The 15,309-nt window shown below is 49.7% G+C and overlaps 3 protein-coding genes across 3 annotated transcripts; 1 reads left to right on the forward strand and 2 right to left on the reverse strand.

The window, feature by feature from the left end:
• Nucleotides 1-231: 231 nt before the first annotated feature.
• LOC121594225 (phosphoinositide 3-kinase regulatory subunit 4) lies at nt 232-10,176 on the reverse strand. The gene is made up of 4 exons (XM_041917283.1): nt 9,735-10,176; nt 9,483-9,663; nt 2,838-6,625; nt 232-1,103 (listed from the first exon to the last, which is right to left on the reverse strand). Exons 1-4 carry the CDS (start codon nt 9,830-9,832, stop codon nt 695-697), a joined length of 4,476 nt encoding a protein of 1,491 aa, XP_041773217.1. The 5' UTR covers nt 9,833-10,176; the 3' UTR covers nt 232-694.
• Nucleotides 10,177-11,732: 1,556 nt separating this feature from the next.
• Nucleotides 11,733-12,547, reverse strand: LOC121592740. The gene is made up of 2 exons (XM_041914482.1): nt 12,443-12,547; nt 11,733-12,358 (listed from the first exon to the last, which is right to left on the reverse strand). The coding sequence occupies exons 1-2, from the start codon at nt 12,500-12,502 to the stop codon at nt 11,975-11,977; spliced, it is 444 nt and encodes a 147-aa protein (XP_041770416.1). The 5' UTR covers nt 12,503-12,547; the 3' UTR covers nt 11,733-11,974.
• A 1,408-nt stretch (nt 12,548-13,955) lies between these two features.
• Nucleotides 13,956-14,997, forward strand: LOC121592263. Its single transcript, XM_041913663.1, has 3 exons — nt 13,956-14,213; nt 14,333-14,527; nt 14,586-14,997. Exons 2-3 carry the CDS (start codon nt 14,465-14,467, stop codon nt 14,883-14,885), a joined length of 363 nt encoding a protein of 120 aa, XP_041769597.1. The 5' UTR covers nt 13,956-14,213; nt 14,333-14,464; the 3' UTR covers nt 14,886-14,997.
• The last annotated feature ends 312 nt before the right edge of the window (nt 14,998-15,309 follow it).

A 15,309-nucleotide genomic window follows, 5' to 3' on the forward strand; every position in this document is an offset into this window, starting at 1 on the left:
TCTCATCATACATAACATAACGCTCTTTTGTGCAAGATGAAGGTCCAATTCCATGTTTGACTTGCAGTACTACAGTTTTTTTTGTAAATGTTGCAAACGTTTTACTTATTATTTATACACGCTGTACATTGCATGAAGATCTTTACCAATGCTCAACGAAATTATCTTCATGTCGATGTGATATCTACGGACGTTTGTTGTAAGTAAAAAAAAGTATGTAGCACATTGATGTAAGTAATTCTTAACTTTATATTGGTAGGATAATAGCATCCTGAGTTGAATAACTTTAACATGCAAGATACACACAGTGGTGCAGTATCCTCTAGCAAAATACCACTAGCGAACGTTCGCTCCCGAAATCACAACAGAAAGAGATTAATCTCAGCACAATAGAGTATGAGTAATGCAATAACAGATCATAAAGCAAAAAATAAAACGAAAAATAGGAAAAATGATTAGAAACGAAATGGAGGGGAATTGCAAATGTGCGATTCTTCTTGCGCGTGGTTCGCAGCCACAAAACATAACAAAAAAAAGGAAAAAGAATCGCACATTTACCCTGTCCGCAACAACAAACCCCACTACCCACGCGCTGATGATGATCACCTGTGAGCGAAAGAAACGTTAATAAGGCTTAATACTACTTCCCTTTTTAACCGTACACCATCGGCAGACTACCGACGACTTCCGGCGCTCACTTCCACAGCTTGATCACGCCGTCCCGGCTGCTGGACGCGATGAACGTTTGCTTCGCCGAGCGGCACATCAGCAGATCGCTGATCACGTCGTTATGCCCGTGGGCGGGCATTTCCGGCCCCACCCGATGGTCATCGTCCGGCTGCCGGCCGCTCCGCTCACCGGACCCGCCGGCACCGGACCCTGGGCCACCGGGAGTCGCCCCTGCACTGCCGCCACCCGGTGTGTTCGCATTGCTGCCGGCCGTTCCGCCACTTTGCCCTGCACTGGTCTGGTTTGCGTTGGTATTGCTGCTGTTGTTGCTGTTGTTGTTGTTGATTTGCACGTTGCTATTGTTGTTGTTGTTATTGCTGTTGTTGTTGCAGTGTATCTCGGAGATTACTTTCGTGCCGTCGATTAGGCGTGATCTACAAATAAAAATAATTAAAGAAATGGAATGGAATAAAGAACATAATGCGGAGGTAATGCTCTTTTTGTTGCCTCTGAATACATAAAATTGCGAAAAAACGCAAGATATCGGGTAATAACTTTCATCTAAAATAGCGCAGTAATCATCCAAAAAATTACAAAAAGTAAACTGAAAAATGTGTAAACCGTCGGAGACGACTCCACGGCGACATTGATTCGCCGGCAATTCCACAAAAGTTAAATATAAGCGTCTATGCACAATACGACACATATACTTCGACATTTAAGAACCCAATTTAGATACACAGACCTGACCTGACGCCTCCGATGAGGTTCTCACGCATCGTTATTTTTTTTTAAATATTTTTTCGAGAATTGGTTCTGGACAATTCTGGACATAAACATGGTTTATCGCATAAACATTCAGTTTCTGGAGCAAATTTTAATTTTCGCCTTCTTTTTAAATAGTGTTTATACTTTCTGGTTTACCCTTCACTTATTCTGTAACTCTAGCTAGGCATTTTGTAATACTCTAATTAAGTAAAAGTAAACACTAGAGCAAAGCACTAGAACATAATCAGAAAGGATAGGTATTCAGTCAGTGCTGCAAAATGTCATGAGCATCACGAGATGTTCACCAACGAATACAATGATAATATCCGTGGTAGCGTGATGCTCATTGCTGATACTCAATGAATGAGCGTCATGACATGCCGAATGCGACATGCGAATGTTTGAGGCTAACCCTATACTCTGAATCACAAGCTGAGCTTAATGCCGGCGCACGCATTAGCATTGTTTTTTTTTTCTGGCTGTGAACAGTACTGCCAAATGCCAATGTTTCAGTCACCAACACTCATGACTGAAACGAAGCTCAAATCAGCTGACGTACACAACTGAGATGATTAAAGCTAAGACTCAAACAGTTGATGGACCTATCACATGCTTGGTGACATTTTTTGTAGCACCCAACTCTTCGTCACTCACCCGGTCACAACATTTTCTGTTTGGTGATAATCACGACATTCTTGGAATATTCTTGGCGTGTGGTCAAAACCAACAAAATGTGTATTCTTTCTCGCTCTGTCTGCTTTGATTGTTGGAACCACTCAGACGCATCGCATATTTCCCATGACTGTCGGGATGATCACCGACGGAAAATGTCGCGACCAAGTGACTGACCAAGAGTTGGTTGCACAACGCGTCACCAAGCATGTGAAGGTCCCAACAACTGATTGAGTCTCACCGCTGATCATCACAGCAGTGTTCGTGACACTGACATGATTTTGTTTCAGTCGGAATTTGTCATGACTATGTCAGTGACATTTTGCATCAGTTCACAGTAAAAAAAAGTCATGACATAGTGACTGACTGATGCGATGGTCGCAAACCGTCACCAAGCATACAATGGTCACACCAATTGAGTTTTGAGTATCATCTCTGATTGTACGTGACAATTGAGTACGTGACACTGACATGATTTTGTTTCGGCCGGAATGTTTCATAACTATGTCAGTGACATTTTGCAGAACTTATCACTGAACATTTTGCAAAAATGTCACGAAGCATGCATTGGTCACAGCAATCGTTTTGAGTATCACCGCTGATTATCACAACTGAATACGTGACGCTGATATGGATTTTGTTTCAGTGTGGTTTTTTTTTTTTTATAACATTGACAGTGACATTTTGCAGCACTGGCAGTAACCGTAACCATCGAGAGCAATACTCACTCGTACGTGACGTTGAGTGGGGCGTAGTCCCGGGCGGACGGCACAACCAGCGCACAGTTTTCGATGTTGACCGGATCCCAGTAGCGCAGGCGCTGATCGGTCCCGCCGGTCAGCAGGAACGGGTTGCCATCGTTCACGCCGGGCAGCAGCGCGCAGACCGAGTGCGAGGACGCGTTGCTGTTGGAGAGCGGTGGGCTCGCGCTAGCCCAGTACGCCTGCTGCCGGTGGCCAGTCTCGATGTTCCACACGTACACCTCGCTGTTGCCCTGCGAGGCCGACACGAGCCAGGACGATTCGGTCGGATGGTGCGAGACGCGCCGGATGCGCGCATCGTGCGGATGCTTGATCTCCGCTATCGGCAGCTGGAAGCGCAAATCCCAGCACACGTGGCGGCCGCTGCTCGTCCCCACCGTCAGCCACGAGCTGGACGGATCGATGCAGAACGTGGTGATGACGCCGCTGCGCAGGTCGCTCTGCAGCCGCCAGGCGTAGTCCGGCATGCGGATGTCCCAGCCGACGAGCGCACCGTACAGCGTCGCGTACACGATCACGCTCTGGGCGCCCTGGTCGAGGGGGTGCATCTCGACCACCGGCCCGTCGTCCGGGCCGAGCTCGCCCGTCGAGCTGGAGGCGGACGTGTAGCGCGTGTCCGCCTCGAAGTGGCGCGCCTGCTGCAGCGCCATCTTGCTCGAGTTGGTGTCGATCTTGAGCAGCAGCAGCGTGCCGTCCTTGCCCGCCACCGCCAGCGATTGGCCGGCGTCGCAGGCGGCGACCGCGTGCAGCGGCGTGTTGGCGTGGTACGACTGGCGCGACCGGTTGACCGACTGCTGCCCGTCCAGCTTGTTGCAGTCCCACAGCCGCACCGTGCCGTCGATGGAGGCGCTCGCGAACAGCGAGCCGGCGTGCGGCTTGAGCGCTGCCATCCGGGCGACGGCCGCCTTGTGCTCGGCCAGGTGGGCCACGAGCGTGCCGGACAGGCGCCAGCCGGCCGGCAGGGCCGGCCCGGCGCTGGTCGACTCGCGCAGCTCCCGCTGCCGCTGGTAGGTGGCGAAGCGGGTGCGCAGCTTCGCGACGAGCGCCTCCATCTCGAGCCGACAGTCGGACAGCCGCTCCTGGTGGCCGGTGGTGCGCTCCGGCAGGCTGTACTCCACCAGGCTCGAGGTGGTCGGCGTCGCATGATGATGGTGGTGATGCACGGTCGGCGGCAGGGCGGCCGCGATCGTGGCCATCGGCACGGTGGCCCCGGTGGCGGCGACCGGCGGCGGTGCAGGCAGAACGGCCGTGCCGGCGACGGTTAAATCGCCACCGCCACCGCCGCCACCGGTCGGTGAGCTTGGTGAGGGCGTGTGCGATTCGATCGCGCTCAGCATGTGCTGCCAGTCCTGCGCACTGTCCGACTCGCTTTTGCGCGTGGTACGTCCGCCCGCCTGCTTTCCCAGCCCGTCCCCCGCTGGTGCCGTCCCATCGCCAGCACCGCCAGACGCGGCTGGCCGCCCGGGGAGAGCGCCCCCTTTCGCCAGCGGGAGATGCGTGTCGGCGCCGGCCAGCGGCACCTCGCCCATCACGTCCGGGTAGTGGTCGAGCACGATCCGGCCGGACGGTTGCTGCGTGTGGCGCGTCTCCGCCAGCTTGTAGTGGTGCAGCTTCATCAGATGGACGCTCATCGCGAGCAGCTGCTCCTCGATCTGCTCCGTTAGCCCCTCGGTGGTGAGGCGGCGCAGCAGCTGCTGTATCCCGGGCGGTGCCTGCTGCCCGCCGTCGGGCAGCGGCGACTGGTGCCGGTCGCCCTCCCGCTCGGCCACGAGCGTTTGCTGGCGCGCCCGGGCCTGCCTGCGCTCCCGCAGCACCGCGATCAGCGGCGCAATGTCCGGCCCGAAGCGTAGCACCGCGTCGTAGATGTTGCGCGGCACCGGCGGCACCAGACAGTCGAGCAGCAGCTCCGGACAGGTCAGCTCGATCAGCGGTAGGCGCAGGTGGGGCGCAATCGACGGCCGCACCTTGCACTGCACATCGATCGCGGTGAGGATGCGGGCGGCCGTCGCCACCAGCTCGACCACCTCGTGCCGGATCCACAGGTTCGGATGGGCGAGGTAGCAGGCGCACTCGCCGATAAACTCGATCGTGCCCTGCTTCTGTATCAGCCCGAGCTCCACCAGCAGCGTGGTCGCGTGGATCGCCTTCGCGATCACGAACTCCTCCGGATCGGTCAGGCCCTGCTGCAGCAGCGGCAGCAGCATCGGCGCACAGTGCCACCCGACGTACGACGCGACGCCCACGATGCAGTCGAAGAAGGCGCCGCGCAGATGCCGATCCTCCTTGTCGTTCAGGAAGGTGATCATGTGCGACAGGATGACGTCGTTCGCCTTCTGCCGGCCGAAGAACACGCACAGCTGCGTGATGCCGGACGTCATGAGCGTCTGCTTCACGGCGGACTGCGCGTCCGTCAGCAGGGACAGCACCGTCTGGTGCAGCATCTCGTGCAGCGCGCTCAGCTCGGTTTCGTAGTGCGGCGGCGGCACGTTCTCCGAGGTGCAGGTGTGCTGCGACTGCTCGAGAAAGCTGACCGCGGTGTCGGCCAGCGTTGCGATGTTGCGCGCGTACGTCATGCGCACGAAGGTGGAGTGGTCGGTGGCGAGCGGTGCGATCGCGGGCAGGATGTACTCGGGAAAGACGTTCGCGTCGCTGCGGGGCAGCTGGCGCACCAGCCGCAGGCAGCGGGTGAGCGTGTTGAGCGAGCAGACGCGGACGCGGGGCGCTGCGTCCTGCGCGAGATGGAGGATGTAGGGCAGGATGCGGTCGAGGATCGTTTCGGAGGTGGTGTTTTCCGCCAGCGCCTGCAGGATTTCGAGCGCGAGCAGCTTCGACCGGCAGAAGCTGAGCCCGCGGATGCAGGACGTGATGACGCCCGTGATCAGTATCAGCCCGTCGTCGTCGTCGTCGGACGGTTCGGGCGGGTCGTCGTCGTCGCCTCCGCCTCCGCCTCCGCCGCCTCCACCCCCGCCCCCTCCAGTCAGTATCTGCACAATCTGGCCGATGTCGCCGTGCAGTCGGGTGACCTTCTCGTCCGGCGGCACCACCGGCACGGTCGAGAACATCTGCAGGTAGGACTGCAGGAAGGCGTAGAAGTACTCGGGGAACAGCTTGCCCCGCTCCTGGTCCAGGTACAGCTCGGCCGATTTGCGATCGCGCGGATCAGGACTGAGCATCGACTCGACCAGCTGCCGCAGCCGCTCGTTCTCGATCCCGTCCAGGTGCTTGCGGACCAGGTCGACCTCGCCCCGCCGGTACGCGAGCAGCTGGGAAAACTCGAACGGCGCGGTACCCTCGGTCCACAGCTCGAGCAGCGCGCAACCGGCGGAAAAGATGTCCATCTCGGGCAGCAGCTGCCCGGCACAGTACTGCCCGTCGCCGACCAGCGGCCCGTCCTTCGGCTGGATCGATTCGCCGCTGGACGAGCGCACGAACCGCTCCGGCGCGATGTAGCACGTGCGCCGCCGGCTCGTGTCGAAGAAGTAGCTGTAGTCGGCCGGGTTGTCCTCCGGCAGGTAGGTCGGCTTGAACGAGGCAAAGTCGGACAGCAGCACCCAGTTCCACGAGGTGATCAGGATGTTCTCCAGCTTGATGTCGCCGTGGCAGATCCGCTGCTTGTGGCACTGGTGCAGCGCGCACAGTATCTGGAACGTGATCCACTTCTTCTCGATCAGCGTGAGGAACGGGCGGGTCGAGACGCGATCGTACAGGCTGTGCTTCACGTACTGCCGCACGATCAGGCACGCCTTTTCCATCGTCTGCGAACGAGTAGCGTATGCGGAGAAAAGGTTAATTCGTTGTTGTTTTTTTTTTGTTTTTTGGTTTCAATTATATGAGAAGCTTGTTTTTTATGATTTTGACCAGCCTTTGAAACAATTCAATATACTTATATGCGCCTCTGTGACTTCAGGCCTATTCAGTAGCAACCTTTGGCTCCTTTCTACCTTTTCACATGGGTTTTCGATATTTTCAATGTGTCATTCGTTCTGATTAACAGAGCTGGTACAGAAGTCTCGATTTAAAACCGCGAAATCCGCGTCAAGGCCATTTGAGATCCGCGCCAATACGAAAGCAACTTATAGTAGTGATGGGGAAAATGATGAATTTGTCGGAATCGATTCTGAATAACTCAGAAGATTTTTTTTGGAATCGATTTTGGACAGTAGGTCCGGAACCAGCATTCGGAATCGGCTTCGGAATTGGTTCTGGAATTGGCTCTGGAATTGGTTCCAGAATCGGTTCCGGAATCGTAATCGGCTCCGGAATCGGTTCCGGAATCGACTCCTTAATTGGCTCGGGAAGCAGTTCTGGAATCGGCTTCGGAATTGGTTCCGAAATCGGCTGTGGAATCGAAATCGGTTCCGGAATCGGCTCCGGAGTTGGAATCGGCTCTGGTATCAGTTCTGGAATCGGCTCTGGAATTGGTTCCGGAATCGGCTCTGAATTCTGAATCGGCTCTGGAATCTGAATCGGCTCTGGAATCGGAATCGGCTCCGGATTCGATTCCGGAATCGAAATGGGATCCGGCATCGGAATTGGTTCCGAAATCGGAATCGGCTGCGAAACGGAGTCGGTTTTGGCATAAGAATAGGCGTTTGAATCCAATGATGCTAAGTATTGATAGTCGCAAAGAATCAAAATTTACTTTATCCATACTCATGTATATTCCCGGAATGATTTCGCTTCTGGAACTTCTTATTTCAATGCAAGAGCTGATGCTCCTTCCGGAGCTAATTCCGGAGTCAATACTAATTCTGTTACCGGCGCAAATTGCGATTCCGAGGTTGATTCCGACTCCGAAGACGATTCTGATTCCGGAATCGATTCCAAATTCAACTCCGGAAACGGCTCTGAAATCGACTCAGGAATCGGCACCGGAAACGGCTCTGGAATCGACTCTAGAATTGATTCCGAACCGTATGGCTGGCACCTGTTTTTCTCCTATCAGTGTTCAATCGCGGTGTTTCTGATTGTCTTCCGCAGTCCGAGGCACCTCCTTTATATTCGTTAACTTTTTCTTGAAGCAATACTATTCTGGTTTTAACTTTATGCATATGATAATTAATATCTGAATAACTGCTTTGCCTTTAGTGCAATAAATTGTTGCGTTTTAGTTTGAAATTCCTGTTTTGAAATTCTTTCCACTTGTGCCAACCACATGAAAGTACAGTAGAACCCCCCATTAACGAGTTTAATTCCGTTCCAGTGACTCACTTGTTATACGACAAACTAGTTAAGCGGAAGGCTCTTTTCCATATGATTTGTATATACGAACAATTTTGTCATTATTAGTTTCGAGAAGATATTTGTAGTTCACGATCAGATGTCATTGAAAAAGTGATTGATTGATTTTGTGTTTTTTTTTACAGAGCCAATTCCGTAGTCGGCTCTTGAATCGATTCCGCGATCGGAATCGGCTTCGGAATCAACCTGGGAATTGCAATTTGCCCCGGTAACAGAATCAGGATTGACTCCAGAAATGGAATTAGCTTCAGAACGAGAATCAGTTCTTGCATTGAAATAAGGAATTTCGGAAGCGAAATCAGTCCGGTAATCTCCATGAGAATGGATCGTTTACAAGTAAATTTTGATTCTTTGCGGCTATCAATACGGACCATCACGAACTATACCGATCATCATGGGCCTGTGGTGGATTGCTTATAGCAATAACTTAGTTGTAATCAACTAGCCATTGGTTACAGTAACCGTGATTACACGAAATATCGAATAAATGTAGTTAGTCTTAGTAATGCCTATGCTTATGGAGACGCCAAAACCGACTCCGCTTCGAAGCCCATTCTAATTTCGATCTTTGGACGGATCGATTCCGACAAAAACATCATTTTTCCCATCTCTAAAGTGCATCCTCTTTCCTCGCTCGAGGGTTTGGTTGACGTTTGGGCCATCCATTGCTTATCATGACAAGGTGGTCTAAAGGAGAAATAGCAGCTACAGGCTCTTCAAACATTCTCCCCCAGAGGAAAATCGGTTTTTGCTTTGCCAAGAAAAGCGGAATACAGATGGAGGAACATGAGCTTCGTCAGATTTTGCATGCTCTGTACTCAATCATTTTTTGCATCGTGTAGCATTTTAACAAAACCAGCATTTTCATTTTGCTTATTAATACTTTGACTGCCACACTGTATCACGTTGAGTATCAGATAATAAAGCTGAAGATCGCCCAGACAGTGATAATGTTTCACTCAATTCGTTGATGTTACGATTGCTAGAACGAAAAGTTTATCGATTTCGATTCTGGAGTGAGAGAAAGAAAATAATCTCGATTTGATAGACTATTTTTCATTTCCGCAATATCCGCGCAAGCTGTAACAGCCCTGGATTGTAGAAATAGCTCATGCAGCTTTCGTTGTTGGATTCGTTTCATTGTGATACTACGCTTGGTGGCAAGTGCTTTTGCTGATCGTCTTCTAATTTTCTAATTTTTATGTCCTTTTCAAATACCTATTTATCCTTTTATGTCTGAAATCAAATAAATATAAAACTAAAAACAGTTCCTCCAGCAAGATACTTTTCCTTCCTTTTCCTGCACAACAATCCCCTTAATCCTAAAATAAATTAAACAAATAGATTAACAATCAAGCCGCACAAAATTACCAGCACTTTCTGGAATGGTAAGCAGTTGACCGCGTTCGCAAGATGCTTCTTGATGTGCTCGATGCGCTCGAGGTGCTGTTCGAGCGGCAGGGAGGGATCGTGCCTTACAAACACCTTCACGACGGCCGGTCCCTCGTCCACCTTCACCTTGGCCACCTTCATGAAGCGGGTGCTTCCCATACTGCAGTCGAACGGAGCAAGAAAACAGACGATTTAATTTTGCAACCATTTTTCTTTTGCTGGCCGTGTTACCTCTTCTCAAACTGTAGGTCAAACTCGAACGTCCCCGTGAGGTAGTGCTCGACGGGGAAGATTTGCGACGGTGCCAGCGCAACCAGCTGGTTGCCCATCGTGACGGAATTGCTTCACCCTCTGCCCCGCCCAGCCCCACGGTCCAAATCGGTTGATGGGTTGTTCGCCCCCCCTGCACGCTAGGAGCCTGCTGTTTGATTGTGTGTCCGTCTGTGCGCTGGTGCAGCAGTGATTGTTTTTTTTTACGGCGAATGATGCTGCAGGCTTTCTTGCTACGTTGATTGATGTCGGCTGGTGAGAAACACCTTTTTTGATTCTTTGGAGGATTCACAACCACACACACACACACGCGAAAGAGATGATTCAGATGCACTGTTATTTTCGCGAGCCAAACGAACCAGCACAATTCAGTGCGTGTCCATTGTTATCAGCTTGTTGTTGTTTTGCTTGCGCAGCGCTTTTGACGTTTGCTTTTGACGCGTTCGGTTTGACGTTTCCGACTGGTGCCCAGTGGTGCGCTGTGCCTACGGACATAGCTGGGCAACAAGTTTGAACTTTGAAATTTGTAACGGTTTTTATTTTTGTTCTAGTGTTTTTATTGCGTACTGTTTAGTTTTAACCCGTTTAACCCGATTATAGCTCTATTTAAATAAAAGAGCTGATGAGTCTCATAAACAGATCTAAAATTAAAAAACAACTTCTACCGGTGTTGGAACTAATGCCAAACCCACACTGGTCCTGGAACCGGTACGGAACCCACGGTCGTTCTGGATACATATCGGTCTTCGAAGTAATACTGAACCTACACCAGTCCTTAAACTGATACTGAACTCATACCGGTCTTGGATCCGATCACGGACCTATACCGATTATAAAACAGATGCTGACCCCTTCCGATTCTAGAACGGATACTGAAATCATAAAAGTCCTGGATACTTAACCCATACCAGTCTTGGAATTGGTCATAAACTCATGCCGGTCCTGGAACCTATCATGAACCCACGCCGGTCCTGGAACCTATCATGAACTAATATCGGTTCTGGAACCTATCACGAGCCAACAACGGCCGTGGAACCTATCATGAACCCATACAGGTCCTGGGACCTATCATGAACCCATACTGATCCTGGAACCGATCATGAATCCATATCGCTCCTCGAACCGATTTTGAACCCATACCAGTCCTGGACTTTATAATGAGCTCACATCGGTTCAGGAACCAATCGTAAACTCGTATCGGTCCTCGAACCTATCATGAACCCGTACCGGTCCTGGAACCTATTACGAACCTAAACCGGCCCTGCAATATATCATGAATCCATACCGGCCCAGGAACCAATCATGAACCAATACAGGTCCTGGAATCAATCATGAACCCATACTGGTCCTGGAACCTATCATGAATCCATACTGGTCCTGGAATCTATAATGAACTCATACCGGACCTGGAATCTATCATGAACCCATACTGGTCCTGGAATCTAGAATGAACTCATACCGGACCTGGAATCTATCATGAACCCATACTGGTCCTAGAACCTATCATGAATTCGTACCGGTCCTGGAATTAATCATGAAGTTATCATGAACCCATACCGGGCCTGAAATCTGTAATGAACCCATTTTGGTCCTGAAATCTATCATGAACCCATACTGGTCATGGAATAATAAATCCAAAACTTCTAATAAAGGTTAATTTTGGAACCTATAATAAGCTTAAAACCAGTACTAGAACGAGATTAGTCCCAACAACAGTTTCAAAGCCTAAGATATTCCTGCTAGGCTGTATTAATAAACAGCTATGACAATGTAGTTACCATTAAATCAGCTTTAATTCGAGGTTTTAGGTCGTCCAAGACTACTTTGAAGATCGGGCTAGGCTACAGAATTAATTACACGCATAGTTTTAGGGTTGAAACCGGTTGAAACTGGATTTTTTTCAAAAATCAAAATCAAAATAAAAACTGTAATCGTGTCACACAACCAAATTAGAGAAAAGGGAAAAACACAGTTCCAGTTTAATGATTTTTATTTTACTTCGACGCAATACGAAATCACAATGCAAATTAATTGCACAATAAATCAAGTTTTTTTGTTCATTTCATTCGAAGTGAATTGTATATGCTTTGATTTGATTAAGATTCGACTGTTAGGGTGCAGAGGAATTGATTCCTTCTTTGTTTGTCCAAACAATATTTTTGTTTGGGTGACATTTTAATCTCAATTGATTTTCTGATCGATTACTCGGCTAATTGCGTCAGCACTTCTTCCTCCGCCGGCGATAGCTCTAGTTGCTCATTGGCCTCATCGGCCATCACGCTCAGCTGGGCCTGCAATTCCTGCACCTCCTGCGTGCAGAGGCGCCGCTGTGTCATCGCACAGTTGCGATACTCGCGCAGTAGATGCGTCTCCCACAGAAAGTCGGCACAGTTGTCCAGCTCCGCCTGGCAGCGCACGTACAGGGCCACCACTAGCGGCTGAAATTCGGCCGGCGTTTCCTCCGGGAAGGCACGAGCAAACGACAACGCTAGCCGCTGGTTCTGCTGGTCGACCGTGCGCTGCTCTAGTGAAACACCGCCCACAGTTGCCATATTGCTCGCACCGAGCACATTCGATTCATCGGGCTGAGAAAAAAAAAAACGCACAAAAATGTTCTGAACAGTTCTTCCAAGAAAATTGTGCGTATCATCCGCAATGCTACTGCTTACCTGTTGGGCCACCGCTAGGCCAATCGCTAGCACGGCAAAAATCGTCAGTGAGCTGTTCATTATGCTTGTTGGAGTGGTCGTATCTCGTCTGTGCGGAAACTGTTCGCCAGCCGGCAATAGATATAGTCGGGCCGGGGTGTTTATCTGATGCCAATGGAAAGACCCCCGGATAGCAGGGGCTGTGTGCGGGTGTATTAGAATGTTTGCTGGCAGATTAGTGGTGCAGTTCCGCACTGGGCACGGCCGTGTTGGTAACAGGAGCGCAGTGTTGATTATTTGATCTGTTGTTACAATATCTCTAGCGGCGGGGGACATTGCAGACGATTAAAGTGATCAAACCACTAACGCTTCCGCCACAGCAACTAGGCAGATTTCGAACTAACGCGTCAGAAATTTTATTTTTCTCAGAACCCTTCGACCAGTTGAATAGATTAGTTTTTCAAGAAAATGTGGCCCAAAGTTCATAAACATTCAACTCAGAGTCTGTTAGCCTATTCCAAGAATGTATTGGTTGAAATTCGAGTTAAGGCATTACCGTTTCTGAGAATATTTAAACACCTCAAATCCTTCTCAAAGCTGAACTTTTGAGGCCAAAACCATTCACACAACCATTCAATTCGCGAGAGACAATCCTTTGTAAATTGATTCTCAGTTTGGAATTAGAATACAAATGTGAGTTTCATATAAAAATTTGTATTTAAATCACTGTGATTACTGTGATTGTATGTTTTGAATCGTTATAAGCCTATTGCATCCTTGGAGAGCCTTACAATAATAAGATATCCCGAAGATGGTTTGTAAAACTGGATATTATTAAAAAGGACGTTGATGATTGTTCAGACTAATTATAAGACTTGTCGCATGAATTAACATAATGTTACGACTATTTAAATTATTAGCATATTAGGTCTTAGCATATCTATAGAAATATATTGCAGCACATGTCTGAACCTCCGAAAAAATAGAATATTTGGAAAGAGATCTATTTTTTGACATCTTGAATTACTCAACTTCAATTATTGTCCGATTACAACTCCGATGCCTCTATGCGACAGTTATATTCAATAACTTGGTAATAAAAGCGAACGGACGTACACGCCTTGCCAACAAACTTCCTCCCATTTGCCGCAAATATCACGACCGACCGAAGTTTAAATTATGACGACCATTAATACAATAGATACTGATAACACCTTCTTAAGTTCGCTCCGAAGAACGACAAAGCGCTGTTGTAAAGTACGTGTATCCACATGGAGGTGCCTTCAGCCAACAGGACAAAAAAAAAAACAACCACAGCGATGACGAAGATACCAACTCGGCTCACATGGAATGGACCGCGATTCTAACCCTACCGGGAGTATTACTCGGGGTGTCTACACCAGTCACGTGTGGCATTGAAGTGTCGCAGTAATATTGCAGCTCAGCGTCGAACAACGAGCGCTGGCAAACGGTCGGACAAACAGTGCACACAGCGGAGAGGCGCAGGCGACAAAACAGCCGCTATATAAACGAGCAGTGAAGAAGTCGTGGCATTTAATTAAGTTTTTCGCTCGCCCCGGTGTCTAGGTCGGCTCGCGGAACTATCTCACACGCCGCTTCCTCTCGGATCTTAATTTGCTTACTAAGATATCGGTGTAACTTACGCCGCCCCCCATCTCGCTGTAGAGCTGACAGTGATAAACTTTTGCGGGTATCCGACCATATTCTGCACACTTTTCGCCTGCTCTCTGGTTCCTCTCAGCGTTTGGCTTTCTTGGGTAAAAGTGGGACTGTAAGTTACAAAAAAAGCGATAAGAAAACGAGATAGAAAGAAAAACGAAAGACGGATATCCTTTCGTTTCGGCAAACTAACGGATATCCTCCATTTTCTTCCCATCTTTTGCGGATCAGAGCGTGTTTGCTGGGTGAAAGTTTGAAGAAACTTCTGTAAATTACACACAGAAAGGGCAAGACCCTCTCGCCAGAGATAGACAAAGAGAGAACGCAAGAACAACACCACCTCAGCGCAGCAAAGCACGCACCATGGTTCGCAAGGCGCTCCTGTCCGTCGCTGTTATTTTGGTGGCCGTTTGGGCCACCGGGAAGGTACGTCTGGCAAAGGAGCGCCTAGTATAAGCCTAATGTTTACACCTCTCCCCTCCAGGCACAGGAAACGGAACAGAACGGTGGCGGCGCATTGACCCTGGAAGAGCAGGCCGTCCAGTATAAGGCGACGGTGCTGATGGTACTGGCAAATCGGGCAACCAGCCTGCCCGCCGAGAGTGAACCGGCGGTGGCGGTCGTGGTGGAGGAGGCTACCCAGCAGCTGGACGCGTGTGCCGCCGGTCTCCAGGTGCACCAGCAGCTCTGGCAGTACAAGGTGTGCGGTTCGGCCGTATTGCAGCAGGGGCTGAATGCGCTGTCGGCGCTCCAGGCGGCTAATGGAGCATCCGCCAGCGTCTAGGCTCTGGCAGGCAGTGTACATTGGTAGACATAGCAGGGCGTTGGGGATGACTTATTTTTTGTTATTGGGACAGACAATAAAGGTTTCTCGCTTGGCGGGGGATATTGATTAATCTCTGCATTGTGTGTCTGCATTGAGGACTTTTGGTGAGAAATCTTTGGATATTACGGAGCATCTGGATAGTAAAAAATCACAAAAAACGTTGTTTTTGTTCCCCAAAAGTCTTGTCCAAGAAAGATCGTCCCACAGACCCAAAGCTCTTCTGTTTGGGTTGTTGATCATCAAAGAAATATAAATAAAAAAATAAGTAGGCACACTTGTCTTGGGTTGTTATGGGACTCTGCGGGCAGGAAATATGTTTCTGAAGTGCCATATTTCGGCCGTGCGCGTTAATAATTCCTCCCATCATAGCACAAAGCAGCAA

Source organism: Anopheles merus, chromosome X, assembly GCF_017562075.2.
Source record: "Anopheles merus strain MAF chromosome X, AmerM5.1, whole genome shotgun sequence".
Taxonomy (NCBI): Eukaryota; Metazoa; Arthropoda; class Insecta; order Diptera; family Culicidae; genus Anopheles; species Anopheles merus.

Coding starts and splice junctions, on each gene's coding strand:
- LOC121594225 (XM_041917283.1), bottom strand. CDS start 9,832: ATGGGCAACCAGCTGGTTGCGCTGGCACCGTCGCAAATCTTCCCCGTC. Junction 9,664..9,734: donor GACCTACAGTTTGAGAAGAG/GTAACACGGCCA, acceptor GTTCGACTGCAG/TATGGGAAGCACCCGCTTCA. Junction 1,104..2,837: donor CCACTCAACGTCACGTACGA/GTGAGTATTGCT, acceptor TTTTATTTGTAG/ATCACGCCTAATCGACGGCA.
- LOC121592740 (XM_041914482.1), bottom strand. CDS start 12,502: ATGAACAGCTCACTGACGATTTTTGCCGTGCTAGCGATTGGCCTAGCG. Junction 12,359..12,442: donor GCCTAGCGGTGGCCCAACAG/GTAAGCAGTAGC, acceptor TTTTTTTCTCAG/CCCGATGAATCGAATGTGCT.
- LOC121592263 (XM_041913663.1), top strand. CDS start 14,465: ATGGTTCGCAAGGCGCTCCTGTCCGTCGCTGTTATTTTGGTGGCCGTT. Junction 14,528..14,585: donor CCGTTTGGGCCACCGGGAAG/GTACGTCTGGCA, acceptor TCTCCCCTCCAG/GCACAGGAAACGGAACAGAA.